Raw genomic sequence first — 27,300 nt, 5'->3', positions numbered from 1 at the left:
CCCACGTCATTTTTTTAAAAAAGTTTTTAGGCAAAAACCTTTATAAAAAAAAAAAAAAAAAAAAGGCCTCCCTGGATTTCCATTGCCAGTGAAGGTAACACCAAGCAGTGGGGGTTAGCAGCCAGTAGCTGCTTGGGTTATCCTTAGCAGTAGAAAATGCAGCGGGAGCCCACACTTCATTTTTTTACCCCTAACCCTAGGGTTAGGGTTATGTGATTGGTTTTTTTATTATTATTTTTAATGAATTTTTAAAAAAAAAAAAAAAAAAAAATCGACACGGGCTTCGCCCATCGAGCACCAGAGCATTTTGCTGCTCATTCATCCCTACTCCTGACCACAGCGCCAGCAGAACAAGTAATCAGATGACTCCAGTGTCGGCCGATTACTTGTTCTGTGTCCCCCTGCATCCATCGCAGCGTATACGGGCTGTGAGGTCACCTGAGTTCAGTCCAGCACTGGAGTCAACTGATCTGAACTCAGCTGAACTCCAGCCTGCACACGCTGCAATGGATGCAGGAGGACACAGAACAAGTAAGGTCTAAGCCACACGGTGAGAAAAACAGTGCAAGTGGAGTGCGATAAAACATTGCATTCCATTCGGACCAATATTAGCCTGTGTGTCAGCGCACATGAGCAATTATTTTCTCAGCCCTAATTGGACCGAGAAAATAATCGCAGCATGCTGCAATTGTAATGCAAGACTCTTTCTCTTTTACCCATTCTAGTGTATGGGGTGAGAGAAAAATCGCACTGCGCTTGCGGTACATCGGTGTACCGTAAGCGAAGAGCGAGAATCGCAATAGCCGACTACGGAGGAGAGAGGGAGAGAAATCCCCTCCCACCCCTCCTCAGTGCTGGCCCGCCCCTCTTGAGTGCCGGACCTCCCCCCGCAGCTGAGCGTACCATAGTCAATGTCCCAGTCAATGAAGAACAGAATGTTCTCTATTGGCTGGGAGAGCCGTGCAGTGACCTGAACCAACATCAATAGGTCAGCCCAGGTCACTGCAGGGCATGATGAGTGCTGCTGTCAGGAGGTTAGTGAGGTACATTACCTGAGATGATCGCTGCACTCCTGACAGCAGCGCTGTCACTGAGTTCAATGACCGCCGCCTTCACAAACCAAGTATCACGAGCGGCCCGTAATGTCACCACTAGTCACAGTCTCGGGTCGACAGCGAGAGGTGATGTGACAAGCGGTGGGCAAAGAAGGCAGTGACGACCGCTGACGTCAGGAGTGCAGGACTTCATCACCGCAGGTAATGAACTTACTAACCTCCTGACGGTAGCGCTTGTCATCCCCGCGGCTGCTGACACTGCAGTGCGGGCAGCTGCTGACACTGCTGTGCGGGCAGCCGCGGGGCTGGGGCGGAACACAGACTGCATGGGCACCCGACGGAAGTCACACGGAAGTGCTTCCGTGTTGCTTCCGGGAATTTTGCGGACCCATTGACTTGTATTGAGTCACGGTTCGTTATTACGGAACAGAATAGGACATGTTCCATAATAACGGAGCGGACATACAGCATCCGATGTGTTTTTTTTTGTGTAGGATCGGATGCACATGAAAGTGCTACCGTGTGCCATCCGATCCTACACAAAAGACATTGAAAAGATGGTCCTGTCCGTGGGTCCGCAAAAGAACAGGAACTGACCAGGACAAACGGAACGGTCATGTGAATGAGCCCACCTGCAGCTATTGCAGCGTGTGCGGGCTGGGAGATCAGGAGTCAACTGACTCCAGCGCCGGCCGATAAATTCTGTGTCCCGCTGCAGAAGGATCCAGTAAAATAACGGTTGCATGCGCTGCCCATTTAATCCACAGGATCCGGTCATATGCGGTTTGCGTTTTTTTGCCTACAGGCAAAAAAAACGCTGATGTGAAACTAGCCTGCAAAATGCATGCCACACGGATGATATGGACGACACACAGACTAGGCAAGAGGGAAAAAAGCAATCTCATGACCCCTTCACTTTTTTTTTCCCCAATTATTTTTTTCACATGTTGCGCCGGCTAATAATCATAATTTCTGTACACACACGCACACACACGCGCACACACACAGACTATGAACTATATGAGAACAAGCAGAAGATGGCCGCTTCCCCTGGTTGTGCAGAGCTGGCAGCTTCTGCTGTCTCTGTGTGATTTCTCTCAGTGCACCCACACTGGGAAGAGGCAGGGAGGAGACTTTGAGTGGAGAGGAGAGTGGGTGTGTTGGACACAGTGGGTGTTTTAGATACCGCCCTAGAGCCACAAAGAATTATGGGAGTTGTAGGAACTGAACCTAGGAAGTCAGAAGAGAGATTAACCCCATCAGAGCTGGAGCCAGCAATGAGCATGTGCTGCTAGAGCACGATAAAAGGTAATATTGCTGAAAAAACATAATAGATGTGTTGAGAGGCACATATTAGCAAGATTTATCAGAAAAAAAATCAGTTTTGGTAACTGGACAACCTCTTTAAAGTATTTAATTCCATATATTTTAATTCATAGATTTGATGACTTCAATGTGAATCTACAATTTTTAGAGTCATGAAAACAAAGAAAACTCTTTGAATGAGGTGTGTCCAAACTATTGGTCTGTATATATATATACATATACATATACATTGTACACAATATATAGTTGTATAAAGATAAATAATTTACGCACCCACCCGTCTGCCTGACAATAAAAATACAGGGAAGCCCATTATTTTTTATTTTTTAATTATTTAAAAATATAATAAAAAAAAATGTGTGGGCTCCCGCTGTATTTTGATAGCCAGTCAGGTAGAGCCAGGCAGCTGGGGGCTGGGATTCCCCTGCAAATGGCGCATTGTTTCTTAGCGCCATTTCCAGGTGCTTTACCTGGCTCATCCAGTGGCCCTGATGGCGGTGTTACACTGGGTAACAATTGGGTTAATACCAGCTTTGTATTCTCAGATGGTACTAAGCCCGAAATTTATGGTGTCACGCCAAATTAGACATGGCCACCATGAATTTCTAGTAAACAGTAAAAAAAATACAAGACAGAGAAAAAATTTATTAGAAATAAAACAAAAAAAAACATTTAGAGACTCCATCTTTATAATAAAAAAATCCTTAGTCCGACGTAATCCACAGGTAGAGCATTGTCAGCTTCATCACTCTTTACAGACACAGTCTAAACACAGAGAGAAGCAGAGAGCATTGTCAGCTCTGCTACATCGCTCTGAATAGAGCAAGAAGCAGGCTGACAGTGAGGGGATGATTGCACTGGCGTCTTGTATGGGCATCATCCCGCACGGACTGATCTCAGGACAGGAGCGCATCAGCTGCATAGAAACACATGCAGCCGACCCGCTGCTGTCTGGAGATTGAGCGCCGTGATACGACACTCGCACAGTGACAGTCAAAGTTCAATCGAGTTTATGAGCCATGGACTCGGGTGAACCCTGACATCACCGCGAACACAGCTGAAAACAGCCGATGACTGCCGAGTGACGAACAGTGCAGTAAATAGCCCCGGAAGTTAAGAGGACCTTTGAAAACGTCATAGTCATGTGACCAGTAAGTATGATCATAAAGTTTTTTATTTTAATAATGTGCTTTCTTTTTACAGCCCCTGGACCCGATCTGGACCGATTTGTAACACGAGCTTTCCAGGAAAGCTCGTGATCGATATCATGCACACGATCACTATGTGATCGGTATGATCCCCGATCTTTACAAATTGGGATCTCCCATCCCTATTTAAGAGTTACATCTTCGTTAATTTGAATCTCCCATTACTAGCACCAGTTCTCTGGAATGTGCTACAGTAAATAATCTGATTGATTGTCACAATGTGACTGCAGGATAATGAGGGACAGAAGGCTACTATACTGTCCCTCACGCTAGGGGACCCTAAACTGTTCCTAATCTCTTGATTACCCCTGAATATGGAGATGCCAGAGTCCCGTGCCTTACTATTCTCGTGACCAGATCTAATCTGTTATCCCCCGGGGAAGGAAGAGACAGGAATATGATGGAAACAAATATTAACACAGACAGACAGGACACATTGCAAACTCACAGAAATAAACAGTGAGAGACTATAGAGAAAAGCAAGAGCAGAAAGGCAGCAACAAAAAGACAACAAGAGTTAAAACCACAACAGCTCACAGCAATAATACAAAACAACCACCCGTAAGTCTGGATCTCAACACCTCACCAGACCAACAGCTGGCATTAATGAAATAGTCCAGCCAGCATATACAGAAGGGAAGTGATAGATACTTTCTCCTCTACAGCATGTGATCAAAGACATTAACAAGCAACCCAGCAGAGAATAACTCTTGCTAGCCTGTCCAAGCCTGTAGTTTAAAGCCTGCGTCTCCCTGCGCTGCTCACAGACATAACAGCAGTTAACATGCAGAGTACCAGAATCTATAATTTCCACAGATCCTGACGCCGTCATGACAGTTGGCAAAACCTGCAAAAATCTCCTTATAACATTGATCCACAACATAGACAATTTCAAAGAATATTTTTTCAAAGACGAACATAAAATAGTTAGACAGATGCCGGATATTTAACGGGATTGTCCGGGACTATAACGTTGATGGCCTAACCTTAGGCTTTGTAACCAAAGCAGGTAGCAGGGTCTTGCAGTCTGTGCAGATAAACATTAGGGCTCAAATTAATCAAGATCGGCAATGGACACTGACAAATGACACCAGGGACTGGAGTGAGATTTCTGGCATAGGGAACCCTGCAGTTTGATATGAATTAGAGAAGCGGTGGCATCACACCCTTGTTCTGGCCAAGCTCTGCCCATTTGGCAAAGCTGGTTAAAATTGGCGTAAACACACACACACACCAGCCTTTGGTCACGTGACGTTATATCAAAAAGGTCCTTAAGCAGTCCTATAATTGGCATATAAACACTGGGGCCGCTAGGAGAATTGGAGTCCTGTGCAATTGTCCAGTTTCCTCTCCCTTTCCCCTAATGCCAGTCCTGCATGCCAGCCTGTGTCCTGTTAAGTTCATTTAGACTCCTGCAATTAAGAGACCTTTGGTTACATCATGTCACATGACTTTGAAGCCATCAAAGGTCCTTAAAAAAATCAACCTCAGAATACAACTGATGGGGACCGTAAGAGAGTGGATTTCGACTCTCCCAACGCTGGCCCTGACTGTAACTACCACTTATTTTTGGAGTAGGGCTTATGATTCAAGTATTCTCTAAAAATCCCATAAAATCATGCTAGGTCGTATCTTCTGGGAAACAGGGTATTCATGAACCCTCTGCAGGTCTTTGAGTTGCCTTCATAACGACATAAAGAAGGCAATAGAAGCAAACAGCAGAAGAAGCAGAAGCAAAGAAAATACAGCTAAAAAAAAAACACAGCAGAAAACCTAAAAATGTAAACACAAAATTAGTGCAGAAAGTACATGAGTAGATATCTCTTACTGGATAGAGCTGGAGGAAACACATCCTGAGGAACATCGGGATCTTCTTGTTTACAGTTCTGTGGGAGAAGAGGACGGGGACATCTCTCTGGTGTTGTCCTCTTACTGGATAGAACTGGAGGAGACACATACAGGGACTGAATTCATTCCTTACATACAGATAATTATAGGCCGTGTGTATTTAGTCCTGTCTATTACCTGGTGATGTGAGGGGCTGGGGAACCTCCATCATGACGTCCTTGTACAGATCTTTGTGTCCTTCTAAATACTCCCACTCCTCCATGGAGAAATAGACGGTGACGTCCTGACATCTTATAGGAACCTGACACATACAATGATACCGTCACCCCCGATCCCGTCATAGCGTTACTGTATAATGTCCCAGCATTCCCAGCAGTGTCACCTCTCCAGTCAGCAGCTCAATCATCTTGTAGGTGAGTTCTAGGATCTTCTGGTCATTGATGTCCTCATGTATCGGGGAGTGAGGTGGAGGCCCCGTGATTGGGCTCAGGGGTCTTCCCCATCCCTCAGACACAGGGGTCTGACAGCGCTCACTAGAGGTCTTCTTCACTACTGTGTAATCCTGGTTATGAAGAGACACAGTAATAAATCTCACTCCAGACATTTCCAGAGTCCTCACCTCTCCAGTTCTGTCCATCTGTTATTCCCATAGATAAGAATGATGTAATGTGACGTCATCAGAATCTCTCACCTCTCCAGTAAGCCGGAAGAGGATCTCTAGGGTGAGGTGTAATATCCTCTCCGCCATCTTGTTACTGTCTCTATCCATCCTTGATGGGGCAATCAGGAGAATTCTCTTATATAGATCTCCACTGAGAGGATCCGATATTGTAGGGACCTGAATGGGGAGAAGATGACGATGTAACATCATAAAGAATCCGCTGTAATAATACAATTACTGGAGATAACCATTCACTAGATAGGGATAATTGCCGCACTGCCATGAGGAGTCCAGACTAACTGCTGCCTTATTACAGTGAATGGATCCTTTGGGGGTTTCATCTGAATCATGTCATTTGAAGAATTACATGTAAGCCTGACATGCTAATAGGTTTAGGAGAAGGGTGTAGCCTCACTGCGCCCTGAACCAGGCGTACCCGGAGGGGCATGATTAAGTGCCTACCCAGTCATCACCAGAGCCTCTGAGGTTGGACTTTGCTGACCGTAGGCACCAGGTACCAATACAGGGCAGTCCCTGGTTGTTGTGTTCCACCAAGAGGCTGAGCGGTGTATCATGAGAAAGATGGGGTGGGAACCACTGCCTCTAGGGAAGAACAGGAAGGATAAACCCTGTCACTTACTTTGAGCAACCCTGAGCTCCCCGATGTCCCAAGACAGGTTCTTTTCCCTTGTGCGGCAATCACGTGTCTATCCTTGTCTTACCCTAATCACAACCGTGTCTAGTGAGCAGGGGAGGAGGAACACTAGTCCTGCTTTATGATAATGACACAAAAGGAAAACAACAGAGAAAGGAAAAAGAAACTGCATTCCCAAACAAGTGGTAAAAAAGGGGGATGGAAAGAGAAATGAATAAAAAGGGAGATGATCAATAGGAAGACACCAAAGAAAACTTCCAGGCAGCAATCTCTAGGATCAAATTCAAAACAATTTCTCCTCCCATGGCTCTCACCTCCATGCCAGGACCATGGAAAAGCAAGTTATCACTGGCAACTACTGAGGTAAAGTGGTGAGAACTTATAACGGGGGAGTGCAGAAATCAGAACAGCTCAGACAACTCAGGATTAGTGTTGAGTGGACCCGGACTATAAACGTCCAGATCCGCACGGTTTCAGCTCAATCCGCAGGCCGGACCCGGGCGTGGACGTGGGATTCCGGGCGCACGATCCGGAATCGGCAATTAATAAAAATGAAAAAAAAAAAAACAATAAATAAATGAGCGTTTCATACTTACCGAGACTCGGTGTCATGGCGGCACATTGCTTCCGGGTCCGCTTTCACTTCCTGTGCTGTGCACCCAATCACACAGCTTTCGGTGTTTTCCCCGCCCACTGGCCATCCTCTCAGCTGTGATTGGTTGCAGGCTGACGCGCCCCCCCAGCCTGTGACAGACAGCTCTTCCGCGGTCATCATTCCTGCTTCTCAGGGAAGTAATTCATCTTTTCTCCCTGTTATACTATATTATATAGAATATGATTGGAGCAACCTTTTCTATTTTGCAGTAATTTGCAGGGGTGTCTGTATCCCATTTTTCTTTCAGCTCCTGGGGTATAATGGGGAGATTATCTGAGCCCCTTGTGATATGACTCTAGGTGACTGTAATATACTTTTGGGGTATACCACCCTGTAACATATGTGGTTGTAAATAACTCTTATGGATCACTACCTTGCATAAAGATAATTTATTAGGAATAGAAGTCTATACGTCTTGTACAGTGCTAGTATCATGAATAGGAATTCCTGGTTATAGATCAGTAAATTGATACCTTCTTGATCTAAGGAAAACAATACAGGGAGGAGTATTACCATTTGGGAACTCCTATATATTGTACTGTGCAAGCACCACTATAGGGCTTTCCATCCCATCCCTATATCAGGGTCAGGGAGAGGGAGAGCCGACGTGGAACGGGGGCGCCCGGTAACTTATGGTGTCATACCCTCCGTTGTTAGGTAGGGATACACTACCCTTATAGGGCTATATTAGTTTCCCTTCCCTTTTCTAAAGTGAGTGTGTATATAAAACTTCTTGGTTATTTACAAGGATAACGTTATCCATTCTCATTTATATGTTTGTGTGTCTGTTTGTGGGTACATTTTAATGAATATTAATAAAAATTGTACATTTTAAAATAGGGTTGAGATTACATGTTAACCCCTGCTATTACCCCGACTGGCACCGCATCACGCCTCCGGGAAGAGCCGGTATTGCACACCGGTATTGTCACATCTAATAGATGCGGCAATACCGGGCGGCTGCGGGCTGAAGATATACCAGCCCCCAGCTGGCGTTATCATGGCTGGGGATGAAAACTGGGGGGAACCGCACGTCGTTTTTTTTTTAAATTATTTATTTTAAAAAAAAAGAAAGCGTTTTTTTCTATGCCACAGTCACACTTGTGAGGAACTACCGCGAGTCTGACATCGCAGAACAGCTGCAAACTTCTGACAGGAGCGTGCATGTGTTTCTAGGTACATGCACGCTCATGTTCAGACAGCAGCAGGCTGAGATTATGCCAGCCCCCAGTAGGTGTTATCATGGCTGGGGATAAAAAAAAAAAAAAAAAAAAATACTGCCAGCAGGTGGAAATTTGGTGCTGAAAGCTGGTGCAGACGATTTCAGCACCAAATGTGCACCTCCTGGCAAAAAAACACAGCAAAAATCGTGGAAAAATAACCGCAGCAAAAACTGCGGCAAAAAAAATTGGGGCAAAACACCGGGTTTTTTCCCAGGAGGTGTAGATTGGATGCAGGAATATGGTGTAAAAATCTCAGCATCCGATTTGCATCCCTTGGCCCCCAAAAATAAAAAAAAATAAATAAATTCTGCCAGCAGGTGGAAATTTGGAAATTTGGTGCTGAAAGCTGGTGCAGACGATTTCAGCACAAAATGTGCACCTCCTGGCAAAAAAATTGCGGCAAAAATCACGGAAAAATAACCGCGGCAAAACAATTCCGCCAAAACACAGTGTTTTTTTGCCAGGAGGTGTAGATTGGATGCAGGAATATGGTATAAAAATTTCGGCACAAAATCTGCATCTCTTGGCTAAAAAAACTGCGATTTTTCTGCTAGGAGATGCAGGTCTGTCAACTCAGTGACCTCCACCTGAGGTCAGGTTACCTGCGATCACAGATCAAGGACCGTGGGAATCTCCAGCTGTGACCGCAAATGACCTGATTGACGTCAGTGCTCAATGCACAGCTCATTCATTCTCTGGAGCTCACAGAGAGCGGTCAGTCGTGCCGCTCTCTGTGATATTCAGATGTAGCAGAGCTGAAACGGCGTGGGACTTCTGTGGATTACGTCGGAGCTGCTAGGTGTTTGGGCTTAATAAAGTGGTGAAGCAGGGGATGTTTGTATTTTATTCCAAATAAAGGATTGTTCTCTGTGTCTGTGTTTATTTACTGTCACTTACAGGTTTGTGTCATGAAGGTATCTGATAGACGCCTGTGCCATCACACAAAGCTAGGGTTTAGTAGCAGACGTGCGCCGCTATTAACCCCTGCTATTACCCCGACTGGCACCGCATCACAACTGCGGGAAGAGGTAGTAGCGCACACCGGTATGGTCACATCCAATAGATGCGGCAATACCGAGCGGCTGCGGGCTGAGGATATAACAGCCCCCAACCGGCGTTAATTGACTGAGGAAGAAAATAGGAGGAACCGCACGTCGTTTTTTTTTTTTTTTTTTACTTTCACCGGAATCACACATGCGAGGGCCTCACGTGAGTCTGCCATGGCAGCACCCGGCAAAGCCTCGCACGTGTGACTCTGGGCACTGTAGTCACAGCACAGATACAGCGCGACAGCTGGGGCTGCAGCCGAGCGCTATAACTGTGCTGCCGAGTGTTTACCACCGTGAACTGAACTGACCGACAGTGCACTGCTTTCCCCGCCCACCGGCCGACCTGGCGCCTGTGATTGGTTTCAGTTAGCTGACACGCTGCCACTCAGGGTGGGGGCGCGTCTAGCTGCAACCAACACGCGCCGGTGGGCAGGGAAAACAATGAATATTGAATTGTTGGCTTCGGAAGGTAACAGCGTGACCCGAAAGGAGTGTGCCGCAATGACAGCGCCTCGGTTAGTATGCTGTGCTGGCTCCTAGCCCCTCCACAAACGTTTTTAACCTCTGGATTCCGGTCCCCATTGACTTACATGGGCACCGGATTCCGGAGCGGATCAGACTCTTTTTTAAATCTGGCAGTGATCCGCCGGTACCGGATTATTGGCCGTCCGATAAACTCTACTCAGGATGGTAAGCCAAGAAAGACACAAGGGTCTGCTTAACCCTAGCAGCGCCAGCACAAGGATAGTCTGCACAGCTACGTGGAAGGCAAAGCAGATCCAACTAGTGCTGGCGTGTGCTGTGACCTTCTGACCCATGAGATAGGAGCGACCTCTCTCTCTGATACATCAGGGTTTTGACACCATGTTAATGTGGCACCCCAGGGTTGCCACACAAAGGGTTAACTCCCCACACACAACACCAAGACCTCCTGGCCAGAAGGGGGAGACCAAGCTGCTTCCCTGTACATTCTGCTGGGGGGGAGGAAATGGTCAGGAGTAGTTTCAGTTTGGAAGTTCAGTGCAGAGCACTGAGGAGACAGGATCTCTGCAGGTTGGAAGCTGGCTTTAGCTCACCTCAGGATCCACTGACCAATTCCAGGCCTAGCTGAGGGTCTGAGGAAAGGAGACAAATTACACAAAGGAACATTCCTGGGAGACAGAGCATTGCTGAGTTCATCCCAGTGGAGCACACAGAACGGATGCTGGATCCGAGACTGCAGGTTACATACTGCACAGTTACCACCAGAGAAGTGAAGATTCCAGATCTTTCACCTGTACCACAGACACAAGCAACAAACGCGGAGTTCAGGAACATACTAGGAAGGACTCGAGTTGCCTGTCAGGTCGGTACCTAGGAGCAGAGCAGAAGCAGAGCCGGCTGCATAGTTCACACATCAGCAGGGCCACAGACACACAGTGCAGGCAAGGAAGCCAAAACGGCCCGGCTGGGCGGGAGAAACCCTGAACCCCTCACAGACTCCGTGGACAGTACTCTGCTGAATACCATCATCAGTAAAGGACAAAGAAACTGCAAAACCGTGAGTCTGCCTGTTTATTGTGCTCGTGTCCTGCACTCCCCCATAGACTAACATACTGCCCCGGGGAAAAGGCTCTACCCGTGGGGAGCCGTCCCATCTCAAGCTGCCTTCCATCACCCCGGAGGTTCTGCAGCAGCGGTGGTCATCTCTGATCACATTCCACGGGTGGCGTCACGAACATAACCCCCCCCTTTTATTGTGGAACCAGGGAGCACAGACCGGGTCACGACACCGTGATCCCCTTTCCAGAAGCGACCCCTTGGCCCCGTTCTGGGTATCTCCTTAACCCCTGGCGACACAACTTTGGCGTCACGAACAGGATGCGGACTGGACCCGGCTGCAACCTGGGTGACGTGTGCCTGTAAAGACTTATTGCATCGCATAAAAGACTTGCACTGTGAATTGTTGCAACAAAGAACGGACTTTAAACTTTGCAAAGATACCTGGAAAAATCCAAAAACATCATTGGTAAAATTTTCCAGGCGCCATCTTTAATCACGCCATTACCTGCTATGCGCGGGAAAACATCGCGCTTAAACTAAGACTCCGCCCACTGCTTGCAGAGGAGGTGCGCTCGGTGCTGCGACCCGAACGAAAACGCAGAAAAGTGTCCCAGGCTTGCTGTCAAGAAGACTGGTGAAATTAACTAAGGGGGCGCAAAGATGTCGCAGCAGGGAGACGCTGTTGTACCCGGCGGTGCAGCGACACCTATCATGCCGTTCCTGATGCCGTACACCCCGGGTGCAGTGTGGCTGCCGCAGTACTCAGGTGAGCCCAACACACTTAATGACTTTATCGGAAAGCTAAAAATCTACTACAGCATGTACCCCCTGACAGAAGCTCAGCGTGTTGGTATGCTTATGGGACAGTTAACTGGCAATGCCCAGCGGGAGGCTACATCCTGGCCGGACGATGCAAAGGACACTGTAGAGCATATAATAGCTGGACTAAAAGCAGCTTTTGAATCCACTGCTGGCAGCCGGGCTAAAATGAGGTTCTTTGGATGCAAGCAAAAACCTAGAGAGAGCGCAAGAGACTTTGCCTTAAACTTACAGGAGGCGCTCAGAGCACTTAAATTAGCAGAACCTGCCTTAGCCCCTGGAGCAGATAAGCTGCTGATAGACCAATTCCTGGATGGACTCTCATCCCCTTCCCACCGGGGACAACTGAGCATGATGGTGATCCAGGATCCAGGACTAACATTTGCCCAGCTAAAGGATAGAGCCATCCGCCTCCAGCAGGTGGAGGAGCCGCAGGATATAGACTCTGTTCAACACCTTACAGTGGCACCCCAGCAGCCAGTAGTGCCGGTGACATCGGCCATGTCAGCGGCTGCTGCTAACCACCTGGAGCCCATCACTAATGAGGCTCTCCATCAAAGGCTTGATGCCCTGACAGACACTGTTGCTTCCATGGCTAGAATCGTCCAGGAGCTGCGTGGATCCAAGTCTGCACCCAAGATTGAGCTGGCGACCAGCAAGGAGGATGTCCCATGGATGAGGCCTAGGAGATACCAAGCGACGAGAGGACGACCCAGCGACCGCTACCAGCCGGATGGACAACCCATTTGCCGCCGTTGCAATGAGCCAGGTCACTTTGCCCGTGAATGTGCTTTAAATGGGGATCCCCTGGGGAGGCGGGCCGCTCCTCAGGAATGAACTCTCAAGGTCCTTCACCCTGGCACGACAAGTATGTGGGGGGACGTCCAGTCATCCCCATCGTGCTGGATGGCATTCCGCTCAACGCCTTGCTGGACACTGGTTCCCAAATAACATCAATTCCGCATGTCCTTTATAAGAGGTACTGGGCTGATTCAGACGTTAGCAGTGGTCCATCTAATGTTGCATTGAATATATGGGCTAGCAATGGTGAATTAGTACCACAGGTTGGTTTCAGAGAAATGACCATTAAGATTGGGAGAGTAGAATTGCAGAATCAGGGTATTATCATTGTTGATGTTGACCGACGAGAACGTGAACCAACTATGCTGCTAGGAATGAATGTAATTGAAAATTGTTTTGCAGAGGTAATTACTGTCTTGCAGCAGATCGTCGAGACTGCCAAACCTGGGCAACAGAGGCTCCTGCAGAAGGAAATTAAAGCCTTGATGCTGAAGCAGCAGGTAGAAATGTCAGGAGGTGAAATTGGCAGTGCAAGGGTAAGTGACCCAATACCTATTGTAATTCCTCCCAAAACAGAAATGCTGGTCTGGTGTAGAGCCGCAATAGGCATCAGAGGGCGAGACTATCAGGCCCTGGTAGAACCTGTGTACTCAGACAGTAGGCCCACTGTATTGACGGCCAGAGGAATAGTTGAGGTACACAGGGGAAGAGTGCCAATACGCCTTCTAAATTGTGGGGAAGATGAGGTCACCCTACCTAAGTATGCTACCATGGCTAAGCTATATACGGTTGATAACAACACCATCACCACCGTTGAGCCCTTGAAGCCGTCAAATCAGGCGGAAGACAATGGCTCAGAGGGAAAGCTGGAGGATTGGTGCCAAAAGCTACATGTAGGCACCGATTCTACACCCTCCCATCAAAAGCATGGAGTATACAGGGTAGTGAAAGAATATGAACAAATATTCAGCAAACACCCATTAGACTTTGGGCAGATCAAAGGGGTAGAGCACACTATACCCACAGGTAACCATCCACCCATAAAGGAGAGGTATAGACCAGTACCACCGGCTCACTACCAATGCGCCAAAGACATGCTCAAAGAAATGAAAGAAGCAGGGGTAATAAGAGACAGTTGTAGCCCCTAGGCAGCCCCACTAGTGCTAGTTAAGAAAAAAGATGGGACCATGAGGATGTGTGTAGACTACAGACGGATCAACCGCATTACACACAAGGATGCATACCCATTACCTAGGATAGAAGAGTCATTGGCTGCATTAAAATCCGCTACTTACTTTTCCACCCTAGATCTGACTAGTGGGTATTGGCAAGTTCCTGTGGCAGAGGCTGATAAGGAGAAGACAGCGTTCACCACGCCGATGGGCCTCTGTGAGTTCAATTGTATGCCGTTTGGACTCTGCAACGCGCCTGGTACCTTCCAGCGAATGATGGAGTGCTGCCTAGGACATAAGAACTTTGAAACTGTCCTCCTGTACCTGGATGATGTCATAGTCTACTCCAAGACCTATGAACAGCATCTACAAGACCTGGCAGAAGTGTTTGAAGCCTTATCCGGATACGGCATGAAAATCAAGCCATCCAAGTGTCACCTTCTAAAGCCAAGGGTACAGTACCTGGGACATGTCGTGAGCTCAGAAGGGGTAGCACCAGATCCTGAAAAAGTTACCGTGATCAGAGATTGGCCGAGACCCACCAGCGTGAAAGAGGTGAGGCAATTCCTGGGACTGGTAGGCTACTATAGAAGATTTATAAAAGGGTTCACGAAGCTAGCAGCTCCCCTACAAGACATCCTGGTAGGACAGTCAAAGAAGTCTGCAGCCCGAAATCCTCCTTTCCAGTGGAGTGATGAGAGAGAAGAGTCCTTTAAGAAGTTGAAGTGGGCACTGACAGGAGAAGAGATCCTGGCATATCCAGATTACCATCAACCCTTCATTTTGTACACGGATGCCAGCAACGTAGGACTGGGAGCAGTATTGTCTCAAAAGCAGGAAGGCAAGGAGAAAGTTATTGCCTTTGCAAGCAGGAAGCTCCGGCCTACAGAAAGAAACCCAGGGAATTACAGCTCCTTCAAGTTAGAACTAATGGCAGTAGTTTGGGCTGTAACAGAGCGTTTCAAACACTACTTGGCAGCTGCAGAATTTACCATCTTTACTGACAACAATCCGTTGACCCACCTGGACTCTGCAAAACTAGGTGCACTGGAACAGCGATGGATAGCCCGACTGTCAAACTACAACTTTGTCATCAAGTACAGGGCAGGCCACAAGAATGGGAATGCAGATGCCTTATCCCGGATGCCACACTCGGGGGACGTGGAAGAGGAAACGGAGGGACTGGAAGAAATTGAGCTGCCGGCCTTTCACCGTCCTAAGGTTGGACAGTATCAACCGAGTGTCTACCAAAAACAACAGCAGGCAACTCTCAACCCATTAGCACACCACGGATGGGCTGACACACAAGACAGCGATCCAGCTGTGAAGCTAGTGAAAGAACTGCTTACACAACAAGGTGCATACCCTAATCAGAATGCCCCAGCTGAGACACAACATCTCTGGAAAGAGAGAGGTAAATTGTTCCTGTACCAAGGGAAGCTCTGTAGAAGGCACACCAATCCAAAAACACATGAGTTGGTCTGGCAGATCATCGTGCCCAAGAGAGACGTCAAGATGGTTCTGGAAGCTTACCACAACGGTGCTGGTCATTTTGGTTGGAAAAAGTTGGAAGTGCTCTTAAGAGAAAGATTCTACTGGGTTGGCATGAGAAAATCAATTGAAGATTGGTGTAGAAAATGCGGACCGTGCAACCTCAGAAGAAAGGATCAACAGAACCAGAGAGCTCCACTCCAGTCCATAGTAACCAAGCAACCACTCGAGCTAGTCGCATTAGACCACGTCAAGTTGTCACCAAGCCGGTCTGGCTATGTCTATGCCTTAACCATCGTGGACCATTACTCACGCTTCTTAGTGGTGGTACCCGTGAAAGACCTTACAGCTAGAACAGCAGCTAAAGCATTCCAGACGTACTTTTGCAGACCCCATGGTTACCCAGAACAAGTCCTTGCAGATCAAGGTCCAGCTTTCGAATCACAGATCTTCCAAGAATTCTGCAACATGTATGGCTGTAAAAAGATCCGCACAACAGCATACAATCCCCAAACAAATGGCTTATGTGAGAAGATGAACCATATTGTGATTGACCTGTTGAAGACCTTACCAGAGTCAGAAAGAAATCAATGGCCAGAGAAATTGCCAGACTTGGTGGACTTGTACAATCATGTCCCGGTGAGTTCTACAAACTGCACCCCCGCTTACCTTATGCGTGCAAGGCCCGGTAAACTGCCAATTGATTTAGATATGGGAATTCTGAAGCCAGATGCAGAAGTTCAAGAATCCAATTGGGATACCCTACGTCAGCAGCAGTATCGCCAAGTACAAGAGTGTGTAGAGAAAAGTCTCCAACAAGCTAGGGGAAGACAGGAGAGAAACTTCAACCAGCATGCTCTAGCAACCCCATTGCAACCTGGTGACCAAGTTCTCAAGAGGAAACGGCGCACAAACAAATTGGATAATCAGTGGGAAACCACCCCATATACAGTCTTACCATCAAGTATGGATAATCCCAAAGTGTGTCTCATCAGTAAGGATGAAGGAAGGACATCAGCTGTCGTGTCAAGAGATCAACTCAAACCGTGTCCTGAAACCCTGAAGATACCAGAAGTCACCTTACCCATACAGGTACAACCTGTCAAGAAGGAAGAAGATGTATTCCATACAGTCTTAGGAGATTTCCCAAAAACATGGCCAAATTACTATGGAGCAGTAGTAGTCCCAATGATCGCCTTCCCTCAAGTGGTGGAACCACAATCAGAACCCATACCACAAGAAGTCTCAAGACAAGAAGAACTGGAAGTTGAAACCGTAGAGGAAGAACAGATTCCTGGTCCCAGTGAGCTTGCCAGTCCTACAGTCAGCCCCCTATCCTCACAAGTACAAGAAACACCAAATAGGTACACTTCCACTCACACCATTATGCTAAGTACACCCAGTACACCAGCAGTACGCAGGTCACAGCGTAGTACTCAGGGTCAGATACCAGCAAGATATAAAGACTAATGTGAAATTGCATATAAAATGTACATATGTTATAATGTTTATATGAGAAACCGTAACAGTTTAGTGTACAGAAAAGGTGAGAGAAGAGTGGTGTAAGGTGGCAGCACGGAGAGTTACAACTTGATCACATTGTTGGTGGCCCGAGGGCCGTGAGGTCTACTGCACTTACGACCAGAGTAGAGACACCTTTAAGAAGTGTTTGTTGATTGAAATGTTTATTTAATTGCAACGTTAAGACCAAAAGCCCAGTACCTACAGAGACTATACTGTATGAACACTTATATATTTTTGAACATTTTGGACTCTTTTTGAGCTTTAAGGTTTTTGTATTTTTTTCCTTTTGAGACTCTGTATATATATAATTGTTGTGATAACTTGTTTGTTTGTTTCACAGTCCCGGAGTACTGTTCTTCACTAAGGGGGAATGTGGCACCCCAGGGTTGCCACACAAAGGGTTAACTCCCCACACACAACACCAAGACCTCCTGGCCAGAAGGGGGAGACCAAGCTGCTTCCCTGTACATTCTGCTGGGGGGGAGGAAATGGTCAGGAGTAGTTTCAGTTTGGAAGTTCAGTGCAGAGCACTGAGGAGACAGGATCTCTGCAGGTTGGAAGCTGGCTTTAGCTCACCTCAGGATCCACTGACCAATTCCAGGCCTAGCTGAGGGTCTGAGGAAAGGAGACAGATTACACAAAGGAACATTCCTGGGAGACAGAGCATTGCTGAGTTCATCCCAGTGGAGCACACAGAACGGATGCTGGATCCGAGACTGCAGGTTACATACTGCACAGTTACCACCAGAGAAGTGAAGATTCCAGATCTTTCACCTGTACCACAGACACAAGCAACAAACGCGGAGTTCAGGAACATACTAGGAAGGACTCGAGTTGCCTGTCAGGTCGGTACCTAGGAGCAGAGCAGAAGCAGAGCCGGCTGCATAGTTCACACATCAGCAGGGCCACAGACACACAGTGCAGGCAAGGAAGCCAAAACGGCCCGGCTGGGCGGGAGAAACCCTGAACCCCTCACAGACTCCGTGGACAGTACTCTGCTGAATACCATCATCAGTAAAGGACAAAGAAACTGCAAAACCGTGAGTCTGCCTGTTTATTGTGCTCGTGTCCTGCACTCCCCCATAGACTAACATACTGCCCCGGGGAAAAGGCTCTACCCGTGGGGAGCCGTCCCATCTCAAGCTGCCTTCCATCACCCCGGAGGTTCTGCAGCAGCGGTGGTCATCTCTGATCACATTCCACGGGTGGCGTCACGAACATAACCCCCCCCTTTTATTGTGGAACCAGGGAGCACAGACCGGGTCACGACACCGTGATCCCCTTTCCAGAAGCGACCCCTTGGCCCGGTTCTGGGTATCTCCTTAACCCCTGGCGACACATTAAGTGTTCAGTGTAGAGAACGGGATAAATGTGATCCAAAAGGCACAGACAGATGGAGAAGTCCCATCTATGATCAGCTCTAATCCTGCCATCTCCACCGCTCTCATTACACAGGTATAAAACATATAATACTGGAGGATAAAACAAGACTGAGCACAAGACCTTCACAGCCGTCTACACGTCATAGGGAGATTTCATGGCCCCTTCTCTCCATCTACCTGATGATCCTGAGGAACATCTGTATCTTCTTGTTTACAGTCCTGTGGGAGAAGAGGACGGGGACATCTCTCTGGTGTTGTCCTCTTACTGGATAGACCTGGAGGAGACACATACAGGGACTGAATTCATTCCTTACATACAGATAATTATAGGCCGTGTGTATTTAGTCCTGACTATTACCTGGTGATGTGAGGGGCTGGGGAACCTCCACCATGACGTCCTTGTACAGATCTTTGTGTCCTTCTAAATACTCCCACTCCTCCCTGGAGAAATAGACGGTGACGTCCTGACACCTTATAGGAACCTGACACATACAATGATACCGTCACCCCCGATCCCTTCATAGCGTTACTGTATAATGTCCCAGCATTCCCAGCAGTGTCACCTCTCCAGTCAGCAGCTCAATCATCTTGTAGGTGAGTTCTAGGATCTTCTGGTCATTGATGTCCTCATGTATCGGGGGGTGAGGTGGAGGCCCCGTGATTGGGCTCAGGGGTCTTCCCCATCCCTCAGACACAGGGGCCTGACAGCGCTCACTAGAGGTCTTCTTCACTACTGTGTAATCCTGGTTATGGAGAGACACAGTAATAAATCTCACTCCAGACATTTCCAGAGTCCTCACCTCTCCAGTTCTGTCCATCTGTTATTCCCATAGATAAGAATGATGTAATGTGACGTCATCAGAATCTCTCACCTCTCCAGTAAGCCGGAAGAGGATCTCTAGGGTGAGGTGTAATATCCTCTCCGCCATCTTGTCCCTGTCCATATCCATCCTTCACGGGGCAATCAGGAGAATTCTCTTCTATAGAAGATCTCCACTGAGAGTATCCGATATTATAAGGACCTGAATGGGAAGGAGATGAGCCGATATGTAAAATTAATGGAGATAAGGGAGGTGAGCAGGGCTGTATTTGGCCTTCATGCTGCCCTAGGCACTTTAAGTGGTCGCGCCCCTTATTGACAATGTAAAACTGAGCTTTCACACACGACATCTGTTTAAGGTAGATCTACTTTGTAAAACACTTGAAAAAGTATCAATGAGAAACGAAGGGCACTAACCCCCCCCCCCAATGGGGATCACCACAGGCACATCAAAACATAGCATGAGTATAAAATATTCCCACCACACCGTCCCCACTTATATACTGTGACTGTCACACTGCCCCTAATAAACTACACACTACCCTCCCTTATAAATTATATCCACCAGACCTTCCTCGATTATGAAATATGATCTGCACATTGTCCTCACATCATGCTGCCCCCTCCTCACAATGTCCCATGCATGCTGCCCCCTCCTCACAATGTCCCATGCATGCTTCCCACTCCTCAGTGTCCCATGCATGCTGCCCCTCTCCATGAGCTCCTAATGCTGCCTTCCTCTTTTCCATAATGACATCTCCATGCTGCCCCACTCATCATACTAAGACCACCACACTAGCGCTTATGCTGAGACACACACACACACACACACACACACACACACACACACTACCCCACTCTTGATATTGACTCCCCGACATTGTTCCACTCCATACTGAGCCCACACATGCTGCCCCTTCTCCATAATGAGCTCCCAATGCTGCCCCCCTCTTATTCTGAGTCCTTACACTCCCCCCCATCGATATTGTCATTGCTCTATCCCTCAACCTTTGTCCTCTGTCTCTAGCATTGGCCCCTCTCTTCCATTCCCACAGCAGCAGCCTCTCTCCCCCCGCCTCCAGCAGCAGCCTCTCCCCCAGCATCAGCCTCTCTCCTCCCAGCCTCCCCCAGCATCAGCCTCCCTGCTCCCAGCTTCCCCCAGCATCAGCTTCCCAGAGCATCAGCCTCCCAGCCTCCCCCAGCATCAGCCTCTCTCCTCCCAGCCTCCCCCAGCATCAGCCTCCCTGCTCCCAGCTTCCCCCAGTATCAGCCTCCCTCCTCCCAGCCTCCCCCAGCATCAGCCTCCCTCTTCCCAGCCTCCCTCAGCATCAGCCTCACCCAGCATCAGCCTCCCTCCTCCCAGCCTCCCCCAGCATCAGCCTCCCTCCTCCCAGGCTCCCCCAGCATCAGCCTCCTTCCTCCCAGCCTCCCCCAGCATCAGCCTCCCTCAGCATCAGCCTCCCTCAGCATCAGCCTCCCTCCTCCAAGCCTCACCCTCCCAGCTTCCCCCAGCATCAGCCTCCCTCCTCCCAGCCTCCCTCAGCATCAGCCTCCCTCCTCCAAGCCTCACCTTCCCCCTCCCAGCCTCCCCCAGCATCAGCCTCTCTCCTCCCAGCCTCCCCCAGCATCAGCCTCCCCCAGCCTCAGCCTCCATCCTCCCAGCGTCCCTCAGCCTCCCTCCTCCCAGCCTCCCCCAGCATCAGCCTCCCTCCTCCATCAGCCTCCCTCCTCCAAGTCTCCCTCAGCATCAGCTTCCCTCCTCCAACCCTCCCCCTCCCCCTCCCAGCCTCCCCCAGCATCAGCCTCCCTCAGCATCAGCCTCCCTCAGCATCAGCCTCCCCCAGCCTCTCTCCTCCAAGCCTCCCCCAGCATCTGCCTCTCTCCTCCCAGCCTCAGCCTCTCAGCCTCTCTCTCTCCCCCCCAGCCTCAGCCTCTCTCTCTCCCCAGCCTCCCCCCTAGCCTCAGCTTCTCTCTCCCCCAGCCTCCCTCTCCCCCCAGCCTCCCCCAGCATCAGCCTCTCTCCTCTCAGCCTCTCTCTCCCCCCAGCCTCCCCCCCAGCTTCAGCCTCTCTCTCCCCCCAGCCTCAGCCTCTCTCCCCCCAGCCTCTCCCCCAGCCTTAGTCTCTCTCTCCCCCCAGCCTCCCCCCCCAGCCTCAGCCTCTCTCCCCCCAGCCTCAGCCTCTCTCTCCTCCCAGCCTCAGCGTCTCTTTCCCCCCAGCCTCCCTCTCCCCCAGCCTCAGCCTCTCTCCCCCAGCCTCTCTTCCCAGCCTCCCCCCAGCCTCAGCCTCTCTCTCTTCCCAGCCTCCCCCCAGCCTAAGCCTCTCTCTCTTCCCAGCCTCAGCCTCTCTCTCTCTTCCCAGCCTCCCCCCAGCCTCAGCCTCTCTCTCTTCCCAGCCTCATCCTCTCTCTCTCTTCCCAGCCTCCCACCAGCATCAGCCTCTCTCTCTTCCCAGCCTCAGCCTCTCTCTCTCTTCCCAGCCTCCCCCCAGCCTCAGCCTCTTTCTCTTCCCAGCCTCTCTCTCTTCCCAGCCTCCCCCAGCCTCAGCCTCTCTCCCCCAAGCCTCCCCTTGCATGATTATAGTGGACAAAAAGAGGCATCGCAACGATCATCAACTAACCTGTAAGGAGCCCATACATTCTAGGCTCTGCCTCTGCCTTACCTGCTCCGGTGCCCGCCGCCCTGCTCTGGCTGGCTCCTCTTCTGGCTGGCTCCAGCTTCAGACGTGTCCTCCTCCGCGGCGTGTGTCGTCTGCAGCATTGGATGCTGCAGCACGGGGCAGTCAGCTGATTGTCGCACCTGCGCGCCTCTGACCCCGGAAGTGCAGGCGATGGAACTTCCGGGGTTAATCAGCTGACTATGCCTGGCGCCCGCCATGTATTTAAATAGACAGAAGTGCGCCTCTCCTCCCTCTCAACCCCCCCCCCCCCCCCCGAACACAGCCGAGTGTAACGGAGGGAGGGACGGGGGGCGGGGATGTAAGAAAAAAAAAAAATTATATATATTTATTTATTTTTCGCCCCCCCGCAACGTGCCGCCCTAGGCACGGGACCTCGGGTGCCTAGTGGCAAATACGGCCCTGGAGGTGAGATATCATTTGGGTACTAAAAAATATTCAACATGAAATGTGCTATGTAAATAGTACAACCGTAAAAGTAGCACATTATCTTTATAAACCACAATCCTTCACACGGAAATGTGAGCAGAAAAATAAAAGAGTAATTGCTTCTGTAATAAGAGTAGGAAAATACAAAAGAGCAAAAACAAATAATTTCCCAGTTTTTCGGTTAAGAATAGGGCAATGGAATTAGGATTCGATGTATTCTTGTTTCTACGGAAAAAGAGGGGCCACACATGGTGTACGGATCTGTGAACTCGCTGATGCGCACAATTTACCACCCATTTCTCGTATGAATGCAGCAAAATAGTGAAAATTATCCCATTACAAAATGTGCCCACATTATATTTCACTCCCAAACTAGAATAATTATGTAAATAAAAAAGTTTAGATATTCTAAACTAGTGTCGGAGCTTGTAGACTTTAACCCCTTAATGACCGTGGGCAGTAAAAATATGTCCTAGCGGTCATAGTGTTAATTCCCTCCCGCTGCTGCCAGCAAGCAATAAAGAGATTAAGTGTATACCGCCCCCCATCATCAGATAATTTCTGTGGTTTCAGCTACCAAGTGTAGCTCAGACCGTGGAGATCATGATTTGGGCAGAAAAAAATATTTATCTCCCACCTGGCATGATCAATCATGTCAAATAGGGACATAAGGTGCTTATCCCGGTCCCCCGATATGGCCAAAGTGCCCCCCCCCAGTTCTATGCCCCAACTGATCATCTAAAATGGCCGGCGCACACGCTGCACTCATCCTCCTCCTCAAAGTTCTCCCCAGGTCCAGCCAGGTCACCCTGTCAATCCCCGGTCTCCCGTTACCTCCTGCAGTGACGATCCCCCACGATCCCTCCTCTTCCTTCTCAGAAGACCCTGGCCACAAGTGCAGAGCGGCTCTCAGCCGGCTCCCTGCTAGTAGTGACACTAAGTTTACTGCAGCTCACACTACCATGCTGTGGACCCGGGGAGAGTGAGTGCAGTATCACTGCACCCACACTCCTCACATGGAGGGTTTGCACTTTCAGAAAATGGGGGATATGTTCTCAAAGTGTGCCACCCATATTCTGGAAGGTCCAAAGTCGTCGTATAACCTCCAAAATGGATTATGGCAGACCGGATTTTTTTTTTCTTTTTAATAAATTGGTGAAAGAGGGAATGTGTTGGGGAGTGTTTTTTCAAATTTTTTTTTGCCTTTTTTTTATTACTGACTAGGTTAGTGCTGTCAGGTATCTGATAGACGCCGTGACATCATTAACCCTAACCCAAAACAATCCTATTTATTTCCCCATTTGCCACCGCACCAGAGCTATACAAAGAGCTGGGGCGAAACGCCAGGATTTGCGCATCTAATGAATGCGCCACTTCTGGGTGGCTGCGGCCTGCTATTTTTAGGCTGGGAAGGGCCAAATAACCATGGATCTTTCCACCCTGAGAATACCAGACCACAGCTGTCCATTTTTCCTTGGCTGGAAATCCAATTTGGGGGGTGTCATGATGTGATATTGTGGGTTATGTACTATTTTGTGTGGGTTCATGTTTTGGGCATGGTGGTCTGTCTATTCGATATATTGTTTGTCCTGTTAAGTCAGGTTATATCCCCTTGAAGTGCTTCTGTGCCTAGGTCTGGGGGAGGGGGCCTGGAATCCACTTAAACTCTCTGTTTACCTGAGAGATTAGTGATTCTGGGTGCGACTTAAGGGTACTTGTCACATAGCGAGATCGCTAGCGTGATCGCTGCTGAGTCACAGATTTTGTGACGTACCAGTGATCTCGCTGTGTGTCACACTAAGCAGCGACCTGGCCCCTGCTGTGAAATCGCTGATCGTTAAACACTGTTCTGGTTCATTTTTTGGTATTCGGGCTCCCGCAGGGCAGCACGCATCGGTGTGTTTGACACCTTACCCAACGACCTTGTTCGCCTATGTTACTAATCAAGATTTGAATTGTGCTATGTAACAGGGTCCCTGCGACTGCCGATATCGTTGCTGCGTCGTTGGGAAGATCTGTTTGACAGCTCACTAGTGACCCTGTAGCGACGTACCAGCGATCCTGAGCAGGTCATATCGTGGTCGGAATCGCTGGTACATCGTTTAGTGTGACGGTACCCTTACAAGAGAGAAGAAACAAGATTGAACCTCTGAGGGAGATGATGAGGCTGCAGACAGCACCCCAAAGACACTGTGAGAAACCCCGATTTCCCTGGAGAAGGACTGCTGGAGGAGTGTGACTGAAGTCCGGGAAATTTATTCCATTTCTGGACTAGTTTTACCCTCCGTGTGGTGGATTATTTGATGGTCATTCTATATTGCATGGAATAAATATGCTTTGGATTGTTCACTCATCTCTCGCTCTGTTAATTGTGTGATATGGGAGAAGGACCCCTTCACAGGGGGCACCCCCCTTTTTTTTTTAATTATTTATGAATTAAAAAAACAGCATGGGGAGACCTTCATTTTGGAATACCAGCCAAGGTGAAGCTGCCAGCTGTGGTCTGCAGCCATCTGCTTTACTCTAGCTGTTGTTTTTTTTTTTTATTATTATTATTATTATTATTATTTAATTTATATTTTTTTGGGGGGGGCGGGGGCAAATTCAAAGTTAAACACAATTTAGTGCCCCATGAAACTTACTAAAGGGTGCTAGCTTAGAATGTGCAGGGGGGTGGGACATGATATATGTGTTTGACATCTATCCATCCATCCATCCTAGCTTATTAGGCTGTGTGCCCACTATCAGGATTTGCAGTGCTTTGGACGCAGAATGTTTTGACTGCGATGTTGTGAAGTACAAGCGCAGTAGCGGGATGTTTAGAAATCTACTCCCACTGTGCTTCTTTTCTCTGCAGCATAAACTGACCAGCGGCGCGGCTTCCTGAGGTGCAGGCTGTCAGTTTATGCTGTGGAGATGACAGTGTTTTTCGCAGGGAGAATAAAGTCTGCAGCGGCCTGAACCTGGATCGTGGGCACGGGCAGCTGCATTCTCATGTGGACAACACTGGCATCTGCACAGAAGGGCTGACACTGCGTCCTAGACGCAGTATCGCCGGATTGTGGGCACCCAGCCTAAAAGTGAGAAATTTGGCATTACAGTAACATTTTTGTGAACTACCTCTGGAGTCAAAATGCTCACTGTAACCCTGAATAACATTTTTGAGTGGTCTAGTGTCCAAAATGGGGTCACTTGTGGGGAGGTTTCTGCTGTATAGGTACCTTAGGGGCCCTGCAAATGTGACATGGTGCCCGCCATTTATTTGAACTTTTACAAAATTCACATGGTGCTCCTTCCGTTCCGAGCCCTCCCGTTTGTCCAAACAGGAATTTTTGGCCACATTGGGGTATCAAAGTGTGGGGTTTACTTTTTCGTGTTTCCTCTTGAAAAAGTGAGAAATTCGGTGCTAAAGCAACATTTTTGTTAAAAAAAATTAACATTTTCAATATGACGACCTAATGTTATCAAATTCTGTGAAGTACGTATGGGTTCAAAATGCTCAATATACCCCTGGATAAAATTCTTGAGGGGTCTAGTTTTTAAAATGGGATCACTTGTGGGGGAGCTCCACTGTTTAGGCACCTTAGGGGCTCTCTAAATGCGACTTGGCATTCGCTAATAATTCCAGCTAATTTTACAGTCAAATGGTGCTCCTTCCCTTTCAAGCCCTGCCGTGCGCCCAAACAGTTGATTTCCACCACATATGAGGTATCTGCGTACTCAGGAGACATTGTACAATAAATTTTATGGTGCATATTTTCCTGTTACCCTTGTGAATAAAAGCTATCTGGTTAAAGTAATAATTTTGTGGTAAAAATGTTTTGTTTTTTTAAATTTTCATGGCTTAATGTTATAAAATTCTGTGAAGCCTCCGGGGGTTCCAGGTGCTCACCAAACATCTAGATAAAATCCTTGAGGGGGTCTAGTTATCAAAATGGAGTAACTTGTGGGGGGTTTCTGCTGTTTAGGTACCTTGGGGGCCCTGCAAATGCTACATGGGGCCCGCAATCTATTTCAGCCAAATTTCCTTTCTAAAATTCACATATAGCTCCTTCTGTTCCGGCTCCTCCCATTTGTCCAAACAGAGGGGTACCAGCACGCTCATAAGAAAGTGGGTAATAAACTGTGGGGTCCACTTTTTGGCGTTACCTCTCGAAACCTGTCAAAGTGACACTGCTCAGAATTGTAGAAAATGGCCGAGTCATGAAGTACAAAACTGGCTCCGTCCTTAACGGGTTAAACTGAATATAAATGAGCCGGTCAGGAATAGCGGAAAACTGGTCCTGAACTGGTTAAAGGTGAAAATAGCTGAGACATGAAAAGGTTAATGAGAATGATGACCCCCAAATAACAGACACCCTGCACCTACCTCCGGTAGAGTCTAGATCCCAGTGGCCAGAAGGACCTCTGCTGACGTCACACCCATGTGACCGGCCTCTTGTGTGGGAGGAGCCTGTAGTTCCCGGCAGTCAGTGCGCAGTTGCTGTACAAGCAGCAGGATGTTTCCCCTCTTCCCTGTTTCTGCTGTTTTTCTACCCCGACGTTTGTGATATAACAGGAGGTAATATCTGATGGAGCTTATCATGTATGAGCCTCAGGGGGAAATAAAAAAGGGATTGTAGGTCACCGTCTCTGGGTGCAATAGTGTGCAGCAGTAGGTGCGATGCTATGACTGTGGGGAGAGAGGGTGCGATGCTCTGCCTGTGGGAAGGGGAGGAGAGAGAGAGAGGGTGCGATGCTCTGCCTGTGGGAAGGGGGGGAGAGAGAGAGGGTGCGATGCTCTGCCTGTGGGAAGGGGAGGAGAGAGAGAGAGGGTGCGATGCTCTGCCTGTGGGAAGGGGAGGAGAGAGAGAGAGGGTGCGATGCTCTGCCTGGGGGAAGGGGGGGAAGAGAGGGTGCGATGCTCTGCCTGGGGGAAGGGGGGGGGAGAGAGGGTGCGATGCTCTGCCTGGGGGAAGGGGGGGGA

The 27,300-nt window shown here is 48.6% G+C and overlaps 1 protein-coding gene across 5 annotated transcripts in view; it reads right to left on the bottom strand.

The window, feature by feature from the left end:
• LOC142259166 (uncharacterized) overlaps positions 1 to 27,300 on the bottom strand; it is a 133,384-nt gene that overhangs the window by 11,873 nt on the left and 94,211 nt on the right. For 2 of the 5 annotated variants that reach the window (XM_075331665.1, XM_075331666.1), the window contains exons 1-7: positions 18,975 to 19,092; positions 18,770 to 18,893; positions 18,589 to 18,686; positions 6,129 to 6,275; positions 5,820 to 5,999; positions 5,615 to 5,738; positions 5,418 to 5,531 (exon numbers count right to left, since the gene is read on the bottom strand). In XM_075331665.1, the coding sequence (XP_075187780.1) occupies positions 5,418 to 5,531; positions 5,615 to 5,738; positions 5,820 to 5,999; positions 6,129 to 6,275; positions 18,589 to 18,686; positions 18,770 to 18,893; positions 18,975 to 18,998 (811 nt within the window). In that variant the 5' untranslated portion in view covers positions 18,999 to 19,092. Of the gene's footprint in view, positions 1 to 5,417; positions 5,532 to 5,614; positions 5,739 to 5,819; positions 6,000 to 6,128; positions 6,276 to 18,588; positions 18,687 to 18,769; positions 18,894 to 18,974; positions 19,155 to 19,283; positions 19,899 to 27,300 lie in introns of those variants that run through there. The other 3 variants (XM_075331669.1, XM_075331667.1, XM_075331668.1) reach the window with 3 other exon arrangements.

This window comes from Anomaloglossus baeobatrachus (genome assembly GCF_048569485.1).
Source record: "Anomaloglossus baeobatrachus isolate aAnoBae1 chromosome 5 unlocalized genomic scaffold, aAnoBae1.hap1 SUPER_5_unloc_3, whole genome shotgun sequence".
Lineage (NCBI taxonomy): Eukaryota > Metazoa > Chordata > Amphibia > Anura > Aromobatidae > Anomaloglossus > Anomaloglossus baeobatrachus.
Note: the sequence above shows the minus strand (reverse complement) of the source record. Positions and strands in the feature narration are given on the sequence as shown.